The sequence below is a fragment of the Arachis ipaensis genome, chromosome B10 (genome assembly GCF_059453495.1).
Source record: "Arachis ipaensis isolate K30076 ecotype BB chromosome B10, ASM5945349v1, whole genome shotgun sequence".
Classification (NCBI taxonomy): Eukaryota; Viridiplantae; Streptophyta; class Magnoliopsida; order Fabales; family Fabaceae; genus Arachis; species Arachis ipaensis.
Window position 1 is genome coordinate 100,635,102 of NC_142435.1, and position 15,970 is coordinate 100,651,071.

At 34.5% G+C, this 15,970-nt stretch overlaps 1 protein-coding gene across 1 annotated transcript; it reads left to right on the forward strand.

The window, feature by feature from the left end:
- The first annotated feature begins 10,640 nt into the window (after positions 1 to 10,640).
- PRR5 (two-component response regulator-like protein) lies at positions 10,641 to 15,970 on the forward strand. Its single transcript, XM_016325554.3, has 8 exons — positions 10,641 to 11,514; positions 12,511 to 12,672; positions 12,778 to 12,908; positions 13,021 to 13,176; positions 13,714 to 13,885; positions 13,971 to 14,307; positions 14,684 to 15,446; positions 15,546 to 15,970. Exons 1-8 carry the CDS (start codon positions 11,265 to 11,267, stop codon positions 15,666 to 15,668), a joined length of 2,094 nt encoding a protein of 697 aa, XP_016181040.1. The 5' UTR covers positions 10,641 to 11,264; the 3' UTR covers positions 15,669 to 15,970.

A 15,970-nucleotide genomic window follows, 5' to 3' on the forward strand; every position in this document is an offset into this window, starting at 1 on the left:
GAAAATATTTTAGCTCTTAGCCAAGCCGATATGCATCTTGTTTTTAAAACTCTACATGATCTATTTCAACATGAAATTATATTGAAGTGAAGCCACGTTTATGCTATTGCTACTCTCTTGAAGAATGTTTGTTGCTCAACTTTTCTTCTAGACTGCAAAGTGGTTTTTTCGCAAGTTTTCGGCTCTTTCATGACCAATGTATTTGAAAGTATTTTTAATCATGCTCTTGAGTTCTGTGAGCTTTGTCTTGGGTTTGAAATATTCTCTTCTGTAAACCTCATGCTTCCTCGACTCAGCTTGAGTTTGTTTCAAACTGATGCGCTGGTTTTCTTCTTATTGATCCTATTGAACTTCTTTGATCTAAGGGTTATCTTTGAAGTTGTCAATTGAATTGTGTCTAGCAAACTTCATTGCTTGAACATCCTTGTTTATCTGGAATTGGATATATTCTTTCAAATCTATGAGTATTGTCTTTGATATTTGTCTCTCCTTTCTAAGATCTCGTATTCTTCTGAGTAGACTCGAGAATTGTTTTGATATCACGTGTGATTTGTAGACGTAGTAACGCGATGCGTTAGTTCTTTAAGACGTGATATGTGCATACGGAAGTTGAGGCGGTAGGTGTGCAACGTATGAATTGTGAGTGTTTTGTTCCTTGCGAACGGGTTTGTGGTTGTCAGGCTTGTGATCAAATTTGGGGTTTGAAAAGTGCCTGATGAGGTTGGAAAGTTGAAGCCCTGAGGCTGATATGAGATTAGTGTGCGGATGTTAAGCACGTTGTTTTAACCCCATCCTGTTTTATAGCCTTTGATGCCTTGCCCTACTATCACATGATTGACCCATGTTATCTTTTGCATCAAGCCTACCTTGTAATGTTTGCTTTGCAATCACACTCCTACCTTTGCACCCTTATGCATATGACGATCAAAGTATTTGAAAATCGTATATATATGATTATATTTTGAGATATTTTTGCTTCTTCCTTAAATGTGTTCAAGGGTGAACTGTTATGGAATTTCTTTCATTTTGTATCAATTTTCGAGGGCAAAAATTTTTATAAGGTGGGTAGAATGTAAGACCCAGAATATTTGAAAAGTCTTATTATGATCAAGTCTCAAATCCTACAGTTATTTATAGCCTTAATTTCAGGGATTATTTTATTAAAGATAATTAAGGCAAGTTTTGATTTATTGGATTTGAGATAAGTTATGATTATTATCCAATTTTATAATTATTGGATTATTTTCTATATTTAAAGTATAAGGTTGATAGTTATGAAATAATAAGGATTTTATATGATTTGGATTAGATAAATAATATTTTAAATATTATTACTACTATTTTGGAAAATGAAGAAATTAAGTATACTATTTCTAATTTTTAGATTTGGGCATTTTATTGAAAATAATTTGTGAAATTGGTGAGCAAATAGTATTTTTTATATATAATTAGTGTTGGATTTAATTTGGGTTTCAATTACTATATTATTCCCAATTTTAAGTGAAATTACCAATTTACCCCTAACCCTAATTTTAAAAAATGAAAACCCTAACCCAGTGACCCGACCCGGTTTCCCCACAACCCAGCAGCTGTACAGCCTTTCCCCAAAATCACGCAGCACCTTCATCCTCCCTCAGCATAGCAACACACACGCATGGAGGGAAACATCGGAGAAGAGGATGGGGGAAATCGGAGAGGGAAGGACGGCGTCACAGCAAGGGCTCGCTGCCATCGCCGTCGAGTCTCCTACGATCAGCCTCGCCGTCCGTTCTGCTCTCCGTCAAGTCCGCCCTGTTGCTGATGTCGCCAAACCAGGCTGAGAGAGAGAGAGAGAGAGAGATCAAAACGAGCCATGAGAGGGGGTGACGAGCGCGAGCCAGGACTGGGAAGGAGAAGCCGCCGCCACTCCTGCCACGAGCTCGCCATCGTGGTGAGGACCGAACGCCTTCGAGGTTCCCGCCGCCACCTTGAAGCCGCGTTGTTGTCGCTGCCAGGGTCCCCTCCGTCGCCGTCCTTGGCGGCTCATGAACAGAGAGCACACGCGCGGGGTGGAGGGAGGTGCTGCTGTCGCCGCCGTCGTTCGTGCCTCCTCCCGCCGCCAGATCTGCCCACTGAACCCCAGAGCTCCCCATTGCCTTTGCCGTCTGGGGCCGCGCCACCATGCCTGTCTGCCGGAAACCACCACTGAAGCGGTGTCGTTTGGATTTATGCAAGTTGCTGCCGCCGGAGCCACCGCTGGAGGTTCTGGTTACTTTTGCCGGTAAGGGTATTATTTGAGATTTCTGTTCTTTTTGAATTCAGAGGTTACTATGGTCACTGCCTGCTGGTTTCAGTCGTCCTGATTGGAATTCGTCACCGCTGCCGCTTGAGGTGGCTGCCGGGCTGCCGTCGAGCCGGTTTGGATACCGCCGCTGTTTCGGTTTAGCCGTTCCTTCTTCGATTCGGTAAGCGTTTCGATCTGAAAGCCCTTTCGTTATTGTTCTGTTATCTCACGCTGAGGTTTGTGGCGTTAATTGCTATAAGATTGAGTTTCAGTTGTTGTATGTTGCGATTAGAGTCGTTGAGATTGTTGAGAAAGCAAGTGGAGCCGAGTTGTTGGTTTCCGTCACTTCGCGTTGAGGCGAAAGGGACTCCGTGAGACGTTTGGGTTATGGAATTGCATTTTAAGGTAGGGGTGCTTTCCAAAAACTATAGTTTGTTATTGGAATTATTACATATGGGTACTGATGTGAGATATTGTGTACTCGGTGATTGTATCTGCCTTATGTATCAATTGATTGACTCGAATGACTATGGATGTTGGTTTGGCTGAATTGTTGTGTGGCTTGTGAAATGTAATGTTTGAAGTTGATTCTTTAAATATTTAAAATGAGTTTAATCCGTTGAGGATTGGTTTGAATTGAGTCAATTATTTTGATGATGTGAAAGATAGAATGCTCTTGAAATTTAGCCTGGGTCGCTTTAATTGCTCTGGCTTTGATAAATGATTTATTGCTGAACCGATTCTTTAAAGCTTTATAAATGAGTTAAACCAGTTGATATTGAGTTGATTTTTGAAATGGTTTCCTTGAGGTATGCCATTGAGGCGACTGTTGGATTTAGCTTGCTTTTGAATTGATTTCTGGTTTGAGCTGTTGAAAAGGAACGAGAAACGGTTTAGTTGAGACCCGAACCGGGTGGCAAAAGTCCAAGTTTTAGGGGAGGTGCTGCCGAAATTTCTATAAAATCCGAGTCTTTATTGAAATTTTGTCTGGAAAATGATGAGTTAAAGACTTCTACTATTTTATTTGAATTATCGAGAAAAGGATGATTCATGCTTTCGAAATGAATTAATAAAGAGGAAATTGTGATTTAGTCTTGCTTCTTAAGAAAGGCATTGTATCTCTTTCAGGAGAAGGTTATTTAGATGAAACTTGTGTTTTAAAGCTGTTTGGATGTGAAAAGGGTTTATGCCTTTGAATTTGACTTGGGAGTTTCAATTAAAGAAGTTTCAATGACTTTGAAAGAACCTGAATGTCTATTGACAAGTTTCATTTTGAAATGTTTTTAGAAAGGTTTTAAGTACTCTTTAAATTCTGAATTCTTGCAAGACTAAAACAATTTTGAACAGTTGAAACGTTCTAGAATTTATCATGGGGGTTGAAGTTGGTTTTGCCTAAGTAAAGGAAACGGCTTTGAAAGAAGTAAATGATTACATGACTCGGTTTGGCTTAGATCCTATTTGCTTACTCAAATCAGAAAGCCAATGTTTTAATGATTTTAAATGAATTTGGCGAAATGAGTTATATTATTCTCCCCTAAAGACTTGGGACTCTGCCGAAAAATTTTGTTATAAAATCCCATTGTGGAATGGGTGATTTTGATTGTTCATCTTTAACTTTCCATGGTTTTGGAAGTCTTGGAAAGAGGATGTCGAGAGCGGCTTTGTTTTAAAAAGGGAACTTACTTTGAGTAAATTTGGCTTATGAGCCTGAGATGATTTGAGAAATGAGATCTTTAAAGCCAAGGTTGAAAAGAGTTGAAATTTGATTTCAAAGTGAAATGTCTTGAGAAAAGTGATTTGAGGCTTAAATGCCGGTTTTATGAATTCGATGATGTTGAATGGTGAAAGTGCTGTTTTGTTATGGGCCGGAATGGCTGTGTATGATTATGAATAATGGCTGGTTCTGGATTGAACCGTGAGCCGGAATGGCTGTGTAAGATATTGATTTCTGGCTGATTGCTGAATGAGTTATGGGCCGTATGGCTGACTATGAATTATGAACTTAAGCCGGATGGCTGAGATGGATGTTGATCCATGACTGGGACTGAATGAATATATGCTTGAGATACCTGGGTAGTAGCAAGGGTTGTGGTTCGTCCCACTTGCTCCAGGTCAGAGACTGTGACGCCTGGGTAGTAGCGGTAGTAGTGGTGATTCCACTCGCTCCAGGTTGAGCTGTTAAACACCCGCCGGGGTAGTAGCCGCAGTAGTGGTTATTCCACTGGCTCTGGGTTGAGCGGGTAGTAGCAATGGGGTTGTAGCTCAAACCTACTTGCTCCGCGATGGGTGTTTCTGTCCATGGTTAGCTACCAGGACGTGTCGGGTTGGCTATATAACCGACAGATGATATCATCAGCCACTAGGGACAGGCATGCATCATATGCATTTATGTGACATTGTTTGGGTGTGCATATTATACTTGGTTTGCCTATGTGATTAATTGCTAATTGTTCTACTTGCAATAACTGTTTGTTTGTGCTTGCATCTTCCTATTTGTGTTTGCTACTGGGGCTCTGTTGGACTGTGGTGATTGGTTGATGGTTGGATTGTTTGGGCCTAGGGCCGTGGTTGAAATGAGATGAACCGATGGTTGGTTTTGGTTTTGTGTGTCTCTGGTTTGGAAAAAAATATGAAAGGCTATTTTGGTTCAGCATAGATAAATCATTTTGAAAGGCTTTTGAGTTTTTGAGAATTGAACGGTTCCTCTTTCAGAAAAGATTTCCGACTTTACTTTCATTGTAAACCGTTGTTTTTGAAAAGAGGCATGAGACGGTTATTAATCACTGGTGCGGTTATCTTCATGTATCCTATTACAGTAATTCCCAAAAACCCTCTACTGAGAACCCTTTTGAGGATGATGTTCTCACCCCCCTACATTTTTCCCCTTTCAGGATATGGGCGCAGAAGTTACGAAGAGCTTATTTAATTGTTGTTGTGATGCTCTGTATTGTTTTAGCTATGGTTTATTGTACCCTCGCCTTTATCTTGATATAATATGTAAGAGGGATAGGAATTGTATTGGATTATGGTTGTAATATTACTTATATATATGTATGTATATATATATGAACGTACTCTTTATGAGTTTTGTAAGTTGTATGGTATTTATGGATGTATCATATCGGATGAAAGTATTTTTTGGATCGGTATTGCGACTTAAAGATTTAAACAGGCTCATATTTTAGTATTAAATAGTATAAGTGTCGTCGTAATGTCCGAGCTATCAGAGTCGCGCAGCCGAAAGCGTGAGCTTTGGTAGTTATGGTGTTACACAACCTAGATCATAGGACTGAAAATTAAAAGAACTAATACTAAAAATTACCTTAAGCTAGATGCTTCAAATTTGTTCATGCAACAAGAAAAACAAATCACTCACTTCACTTACATATAGAAAAAATTAGCACCCAAAAATTTTATTAATAAAAAATTATCTAAATTGTCTCACAAAAAGTATTTAAATAAACTCCTAACAGATTAGTTTTAAAATAGACCAAATCTTCTTAAATATAACTCTAAAATTAAAGATAGGATAACTAATTTAAATTAAAAAAATCCTAAAAGATATAATGATTAATTTAAATCATATTTAATTTTATTAGATTAGATCAGATTTAATTTACATTTAAAACATAGCAAATTAAATCTTTTAACAATCCTAACAACAAAGCAAAACTAAATAATTTTGAATTTAATATTAATTTTATCCCTCTCAATAAATTTTAAACAAGTTATTGGACTTCTTAATATTTTCATTTAACCCAATAAATCTTATAAATGCCGTTATTTCAACACTATTATTTTTTAGATAAATTTGTTATCTTCATGTTTAAAATCGGTATCATATAATTTTTTTAGTATTTAAATTATTAAATAAAATAATATTATTATTATGTCCCTTAATTTTAAAATATTAAAAAATACTCTTTTAAGTACATATCATGATTTACCTACCATCTGAGTTATGTATTAAAAAAATTACAATATTCTTAATGAATCTTGGTAGGTTATTACGATTCATAAACAAATAGTAACATCACAATTTTATAGCGATTTATATAAATTGTGAAAATGGTATATATATTAAATTGAGGAATGCTAGGAGATCAGCAATTTTTGTGATTTGTAACTATTAAATAGTTTATTAGAAGAATGCTAGAGGACCAGCAATTTTTGTGATTTGTAGCCATCTATTAGAGGAATGCTAGGGGACCAGCAATTTTTGTGATTTGTAGCCATCAAATAGTCATCAAAATGGTTTTAATGGTGTGAGATTGGTGTGAAATTTCATCTAATGGCTCACTTTTTTTGCTGGTTACATGCTGGCCAAAATTTAACAAAGTTACTAGCTCCCTAGATTTCTCTATTAAATTTACGTTCTTAGTAAATCATGGTAGTATACCAGGATTCATGAACAAATAGTAATATCCACCATGTTAAATTGATTTATATAAATTATAAAAACTGACATATATGTAATATGAATTTTTTTTATTTTTATTCAGTAAAAAATTCGAATAATAATTATTTTTTTGTTTTTGTATTTAATATATTAAAAATATAAAAAAATTATCTTTTCAATATTTTTTTAAAAAACATTTTGATTAAATCAATGATACGACTCAACTATTATCTTTGAAACTAGTTTTAGTACGACCATTTTATTACGTGAGTTTTACACAAATAAATATATTTAACTACTTTGAAATTCTTTTTGAAATTCTGGCATTATATTTGCTTGCCCGATTAGATTTAAGTCTTATTATTGAAAAAAAGAATGAAATGCAAAACCTAATTTAAAAGAAAAAATAAAAGGCAACTAATTGAACTAACTAACCACATGTTGATAATCACGCCGACGGGAACAAAGAAAAAAGAAGAAAAAACACATGTTCATCATGACAGTTTCCTAAATTTTACCCAAAATCAAACTCGCCCAAAAAATTAGCCATTTATAATATGTCATAATTGTTTCATTTTATCTTAAAAATCATATATAGTTTTCACTGTAGTAAAGCATCTCAACTTGCTTCCGTTCTCCGATCCCAATGTGCGTCCGTGAAACAGATGCAATGAACATAAAAAAATCTTCACCAACATTATATTCGACGGTAAAAAAAGAACCCAATAGCAAAGAATTTTGTAATGCTTGTTCATGTTCAGGAATTGGTCACGTCGTTACCTAAGTCGTGTAGTTATTTGCTCTGCGTGGCAATGAAGTTGCGTTGCTTTCGTTGTAGCTTGCAACTTGCAACACCAAAAGTTTAGGCCAAATTATATTCATCATAAAATGCCTCATTGCCATTTGCACATGCTCATCCACGTGGCTTTCCACTTATTTTTTACCTAATTCGGATTGGATAATCAGTAAGCTTTCTCTTCTCTTTTCGTTTGTCTAATTAATTCGGGCTCCATGCTATTTTGTATAAAGAGAACTAAACAATTTTTAATCAGTTTATTTTAAATAACTGTAATTAATAATTATTAATTTTGTGTTTTTTAAAAAATTTAATTAATATGTGTCCTAAAAATACATAATAAATTTATTATTAGTAAAAAATTTTAAATATTTTTATTTAATAAATATAAAATAAATATATTAAAATTTAATTTTTTATATTTTTAATAAAAAGTTTTTATTTTATAATTATAATATGTATTTTTAGGATACATAATAGATAAATTTTTATTTTAAATAAAATTTAAATAATTATTAATTAATGATAATTAATTAGTATAAAATATAATTTAAAAATATTTGTTAATTTGTTGTTGGCTAAATTCTTTGTTAGTTATCTAATGGGATTGTTTATATAAAGGTTTATTATTAATGATGATCACATTGACTAATATATATATATATATATATATATAAGTAATGAAACTGAGGCAATATTCATTTGCATTGGGAGATTGCTTCGTGAAACTCCTAACTGGCACTTAAAGTTAAATATCTTAAGCTATGGAGCTGGATGATGCATTCATTTGTCTTTTTCCCGAGAGTAAAACCTTTCATGTCAGCCATACATTCTTTGCTGTTTCAATTTATTAAACCACAGTCACATCTAGCTAGCTGCTCTTAAAATATCTAAAATAACTTCACTTCAAGTCCCTACCGACTAACTTTTTCAGTATTCCTTGTGTCTTAATATACGATTTATTAATCGAACAATGTTATAAGGATAGCACAATTTATTCTTTTTAGTCAATAATATTTAAAAATATTGACTAAAAGTATAATATTGAGGTGTTGGTGGAATATCATCTATGTTTGCATATGTAGTCATTATTAAACACAAGGGTATTAGAGATGAGTAAATTGAAGACAAATAATTCAGATATTTAAGAATTGTTGGTGGTTACATTATGTTCAAGGGGCTATCTGCACTTGAGATTTGATTGGCGAGAAACCTGGGACGACCTCTTAATTGGGATAGCTGCAGCTTCTTGTGACAGCAGAGGATAATACCTACAAAAGGACTTTGGACTCAAGTTAATTAGAGTAGTTCAAGAAATAATTTGTGGATATTAAGAAAATGTATGGAATGTTAAACCATATTTGAGAGTTCAAAACTTTTCTATTTATACCATTCGAATTCAATGTAAGAATGATATTAAATTTTTAAAAATTAAAAACTTGTATTCAGGCCGCGCAAAGAATTTGAACCTTGATTTAGACATCCTACTTAATTCGAGCCATTCAATAGTTAGGATAAGGTTAAAAATTTAAAAATCCGGAACACATTACAACATCTAATTGAAAATAGGCTATTGGTAAAGTATAATATGAATTATCAAAACAAGATCAAGTGCATAATAAAGAAAAAAAGATTACGCATAATAAAGAAAAAGAGATTCTTCACTTAAATATCTACATCTTACGTGCCATAACTTATTGTCATATATTTATATTTAGTTACATAGCTTGTTATAAGTTATAACCAATGATTTAAAACACTCACAAAGAAGAGTGAAGTTTGTTTTGGCACGCAAGAATAAAATAATACTACTGAGATTAATGAAAGAATAACGAGAGCGATAAAAGATAAGGATGTAAAATGTTACGCCATTTTCATCCTAAACTATTTCTCGTTTTCTTTTATGTTATGTTATTAGAGAATATTTAGGATATTATAAATTAGTATATATAATATTTAAATATATTTTGTTACGATTTTATACTAATTTAATTTAATATTAAACTAATTTTGTTATTATTATAATTAGGTAATAATATAATAATACTTTTTGTTGTGCACTATGAATGACATTTGAATATCAGTTTATTCTTTTTTTTGGTGACTATTTTTTTTTTTGGTGACTATATCAGTTTATTCTTTAGTTATTGTAATAACACGACATTTTTAATTGTGTCAAATATTTTTAAATTTTTATTTTAATAAATATACAATAAATATATTAAAAATCAAATTTTATATCTGTTTTTATAAAATCTTTTTTAATTAATAAATGTAACATGTGTCCTTAGAGAATTATAGGTTGGGTAAACCCAATACCTTAGTATAATAATATTTCAAAAAAAAAAAATAACAGTTTGTGTGAAAGTATTAGTAGTTAGTCAAGGCATTAGTACCAGTACTAGATTAGAAGATTGTTTTAGGAGCAATCAGATAGTTAAAAGTATTTAGATTTAGTTTGAATAAATAATTTAATTAAATTTTTTAATAAATATTTAATTTTTTAATTTTAAAAATATTTATTTAAAAAATTAATAAAAAAATTTTTATTATAAAAAGATTATTTTTTTAATTTTTTTAAATATTTAAATAATTTAAAAAAAATTATAATTTAATTTTAAAAATTATATCAAATATTAATATTATATTTTTTCGTAAATTAAAAGTAAACAAAAGTTATTTATGAACCTATTAAACTGGCCTTTAATCATATAACAAAGAGAGGATAAGATGACACCCTGGCCGTAACGAATGACAAATCGAAAAGTGTTAGAACTTAGAAGGTGAAAACTTTTTTTTAAGTTCAGTGTCCACAAGGCTTAATTTAACCATACTGATCCCTACTCACACCTTTAAAACACGCGCAATATCTGCAGTCCCATTAAGGTAATTTCCATTCTTCATTAAACATAGACCAATCACTGCCTGTCCACGTCACTAGTGCGATCCAATCAAATACGAATACAAATAGTGCCACATATGCAGCGCGTGGGATCGTTTCATCATCGCAGATTGCGTTTGACAACTTCAAAGCCACAAAACTTGAAATCGCCTGAGACACTGCCACGTGGCACATCTAGGTCCATTCGATTCATGGACGCCCTTAAAGCAACTCGGAAAATATCTTTGAGGAGTGGATTTAACAAGTAATATCTTTCTCTCCCACAAGAGGGCTCCACCTCAATGTCATTTGTCCCACCTCCCAAAATATCCTATAATACCACATTTTGATATTTTTGATTTGGATGGTAATGGTAATGGTAATCGTGGAGGCATGTGAAAAAGAGAATATTAATTATTAAATGAATTTCTTTAGAAAAAATGAAGAAGAAAAAGAATGGGGAAGAAATAATATCCACCACCAACGCGATGCACCAACCACGAGAACCCAATGGATGTTTGGCTTTAGATCTTTGGCCGAAAATCAGATCTAATTGATGACGTGGACCATGTGGGCCATTGCTTTAGATATTTTGTAGCGTTGGGGATATTTTCTTGAACCGTTGGATCAGTGGCGGTTAGCATAAGTGTTTCATCTGAAGCCGTTGGATTCAACTTCCGCTGTTAAACTTAACGGTGCTCCTGTCCTTCCTTCTAGATATTCCCCTTCCTTTTTCCGATGTTTTAATTTCTTTTTAGATGTTTTCATTTTTACCCTCCAAAATTGGTTCTGTGGAAACAAAGAAATCAGAAAATTTTGTGTGTGCCTGCTGGTTTTGGAAGCTCCATCAAAGAAGAAGATTCTCATGGTACAGTGTGATTCAGGTGGAATAGCAGGGATTGATTCCGTTTGAGAGGGAATAAACATGGGTGAGGTAGTTGTGAGCGAGAGATTAGTTGGAACGGTTGAGGAAGAAGAGAAGCAGACGACTACGGTGGCGGCTGCCGAGGAAGAAACTACTGCAACGGAGGGCAAAGGCGGAGGAGGAGAATCGAAAGGGCTGATGAGGTGGGAGAAGTTCTTGCCGAAGATGGTACTGAGGGTGCTCTTGGTTGAAGCTGATGATTCCACGAGGCAGATTATAGCTGCGCTCCTCAGAAAATGCAGCTACAAAGGTCTTTCTTCACTCTCTACCATTCATTTTCACTTCAATTTCGTCTTTTTCTTCTGGTTTCAACTCTCAATTACCATCAATGAATGAATTCCTCTCTATCCATCTTCTTATTTGAATGATGATGACACGTGGTGTATCCGTGTGTTGGAAAGAGGAAGCGATTGAGTTTCTCCAAATACGGTTACCGAGCTTTCTATTGTTTCCATTGCTTGCTCTTTCGTCTCTGTTTTACCGCTTGTGTGTTCAATAGTCAACTGTCACATGAGCATCTTCTCTGTTAAGAGTTTCGATTTTCAGGACTGAAACCATGGATTTTATTGATTATAAATAAATATTGATTCACCTTTTCTTAGTTCTGGCTTCGCTGTCATTCTTGCTGTGTTTGACCAAACTAAAAGGAATAAGAAGATATATGATATACCTTATCAAGGCTGTTGGACTGTAAAATTGAGAATAGATTGAGATATCAATTTTTGTAATTACAAAATTTACCAAATTATCGGCCGCCTCAAAGTTTATGAGGATTTAAATGATTTAATAATGAAAAAAAAAAATAAGGAATGGACAAGAAAAAGTGTGCATCAGCCATCGTATATGCTTTTTTCTTATATAGTCTTTAATAATTTTTTGCAAGGAAAAAAGGAATAAAAATTATTGTTTCTGACAGGAATGTGATGGGGATATGGGTTCAATGAAAATCCAAGGAACTAATTGCTGTCTCCAACTTGGTTTTTGTAGTAAGAGTACTATCTGTCTGGAAACTGCAGGCTCAAATCATAAACATGATTCAATTCTTTATTTTTGATGTTTATTTGCCATATTAATTCTCTGTTATGCAAGATTTTCATCTTGCTTAAGCTTGTAATCGAAAAAATCCTCGTGCTTGAAACTAATTACATGCTCTTAAGAACTTAAAAAAAAATTATCTTCCTAGTGCTTGAAACTAATTACATGCTGTAGGAACTTAGAATTAACTTTGTTCATCTATTTTGAGCAGTGGCGGCTGTTCCTGATGGCCTAAAGGCATGGGAAATACTCAAGGGAAGACCCCACAATATCGATCTAATACTGACGGAAGTGGATTTACCTGCCATATCTGGCTATGCACTTCTCACTTTAATTATGGAACATGATATTTGCAAAAATATCCCTGTCATAAGTATGATACCTTATCTAAGTCTTCCAGCTGTTAAATTATTGAAACATTCCAATTCAACATTAACATTTTACTTAAATGTTATGTCATTTGTTTATGCCTTTGTAGTGATGTCCTCACAAGATTCTATAAGTACAGTATACAAGTGTATGCTGAGGGGAGCTGCTGATTATCTTGTTAAGCCCCTTAGAAAAAATGAATTGAGGAATTTGTGGCAGCATGTTTGGAGAAGGCAATCGGTAGGATTTCAGCTCACTATTTCTTTTTCATTTTTCTCCCCTGTTTTTCTCTTAAACGCTCGGAATTCATTGATAAATTTTTGAAATTTTTATTATGTTTTTGCTGTCTCAGTCAACTGTTGCCATGAATGGCCTCCAAGATGACAGTGTTGCACAGCAGAAGGTTGAAGCCACTGCTGAAAACAATGATGCTAGTATTCGTTCAAGTGGTGATGCTGCTTCCATTCAGAGAAATAAGGAATTAATCGAGAAAGGAAGTGATGCACAGGTTAGTTTTCTTGATCTACAAATTATTGTTTTCTGTTTTTGCTTCTGATCTTTACTTACATTTACGACAAATCACAAATAATTGTTCAAGTAGATTTGGCATGTTGTCACACCAGGTTGTGCGCCTGATATGGAATTGTTCTATTATCATTCCGTTTTTTTCTATTTTTGGGTTAAACTCTTTACACTTGCATGCTTATGCCATCAGATTGGAATTTCTAACATATCTATCTGTCTGAAATTTCCCATCATTTATTTCTCTGTCATTTTGTATTTTCAACATCTATGGACGACTGCCAAATCTATCAACTTTTGGTTTTGTTAACAACTAAGACTGTACAGTTATTAAGTGTATTGTCACCGCTCAAGCCTATCGGAAAAAATCAGGTCCTAGTCAATACACTCCAAATAACTAATGTGTTCCGGGGATGTTTACTTCTGTTAAAAAAGCCTCCTATAGTTATAAGAAATTTGCTTTCAGCCTGGGTTGGCTAGATAAAGTTTTCATTTAGAGATGCATGTTTGCTCTCTCTTGCAGAGCTCTTGCACAAAGCCCGACCTGGAAGCTGAGAGTGGCCCTGTCGATAACATGCAGGAATTTGCTTCACTGAAATGTGGTGAATCATATCCAACTGGAACAATGACACAAGAGGTAGAAACGTGCATGCGATTGGGGCAGATATCAGTTATGCATGACAGTCATGCTGGAGGTAAATTTCTTTCCGTTACTGCAATAATCTTTTCTTATGCTTCACAACAAAAATGTCTAAAACGCACCAACTTTGAATTTTCTAGGATTAGCTATGGCTAGTAGCAAAAATTGTGAGACAAGCACAACCAATGGCAAGGATGGTGATACAGAACATTTTCGGAGTGCTACTATCTGTGGTGAGGCTCATGACAATCACTGTGTTCAAATTAGCTGTTCTAAGGAAGCTATTGACTTGATTGGAGCATTTCATAATCGTCCAAACTGCAGCCTCAAAACTCCCACAGTTAACTGCACAGGAAAGTTTGACTTCATTCCGCAGTTGGATCTTTCCCTAAGAAGACCTCATCCCAGCAACTGTGACAATGAACTCGCTGAAGAAAGAAATACCATCATGCATTCAAATGCCTCAGCTTTCAAGCGGTAACCATTGAAATGCCTTGTTATTCTTGTACTTTTCTTTCATTTTAAGTAGTTTATTTAAAAGAATCAAAAGGGTCCAATATCTTTAAACAAATTTAACAGGCTCCATTTATCAAATCTCCTATACAAACTATGATGGTACTGGACATGAATTTTATTACAAGTACCTGGGGGATATATCAAAGATAATGAACTGAGTGATAAATTTTTAGTAACTTAACATAAGTTCTTTGAAATGTATTTGAAAAAGAGAAGAAAAAGTTTCAAAGAACTAAAGTTACATGATTTGATATGTTACATCTTTAACTTTAGAATAGGGATGTTTCAAGTTTTTCAAAGATTGTATATATGCTCATCGTTAAGAGGTTTCTTGCAGGTATACAAACAGGCAATTTCAAGCCTCACCTGCGATTTTAAACTTCTCTGACCAACAAAGGGAACAGAGAACAAATTGCGAGAAAAGTATTTCCCATTTTGCTACTGGCTGTAATTCAGATAGTTCAACACCTAGTGTGCAAAGAAATCTTTTATCTCCAACTACACCCCAATCGAAAGAATCTGAAGCAGCAACTTCACACTCGCAACAGCAAGGGCACTCTCTCCCGATTGCAGTTAAAGGTGTAAGGTTCAATGATTTATGCACGGCCTATGGTTCTGTACTTCCTCCAATGTTTCGCACGCAATCGGGTCCACCATTGGTGCCTAGCCCCAGTTCAGTTGTGCTTCTTGAACCAGCCTTTCAAGTAAATGCATTTTATCAATCAAGTGTTAAAGACAATAGTTCAGAGCAGGTTTATGAATCTCCCAGTTCTGGTGGAAAAAGTGCTCCAAACAACATGATTTCCAGACCGGAACACAAACCAGAACATGCTGAGGATCGAAGACACATCTCTCCTGCAACTGATCAAAGTGGATCCGGTAGCTTCTGTAATGGAAATGCAAGCCATCTTAATAGCATGGGGTATGGAAGCAACTGTGGAAGCAGCAACATTGTTGATCAGGTCCCAATTGGCAGAGCAGCTTCAGAGGGTAAGAATGAAGAGATGGCAAACAATGCAAGCTCTCATCGATCTATCCAAAGAGAAGCAGCTCTAAATAAGTTCCGCTTGAAAAGGAAAGAGAGATGCTATGAGAAGAAGGTCTGTTAATATGACCATAACCTTTTTATTATCACGGCATCATTCTTTTATCTAAATTATCCTCATTTGCTGACATCTATTTCTTGAACTTCTTAACAGGTTCGATATGAGAGCAGAAAGAAACTAGCAGAGCAGCGCCCGAGAGTGAAAGGTCAATTTGTTCGTCAAGTGCAGCCGGATGCTCTTGCTGCAGAGAAAGATGGCAAAGAATATGATCTTTAACAGATTTCTGACTCACTAGAGAGAACACTTATTTAGTATAGTTGCTTCAAAATTTTGTTTTCTCGAATCACATGATCTGTATATGCTTTCTAAGACGACTTTCCTCATTTCTATTTCCTTTTAGATATAGCTAATGTAATATATCCTTGTAATCTATATAGTATCATAGTTATTTTGCTGCCACATTATTTATTTGTTTATTTGTAAGGATTTGATTGTTCATCAGGACTCATGATGATGGATCATGTAGGAGATTATAGAGCATTACTATAACATCATATGACGCTAAGTTTTTACAAGTA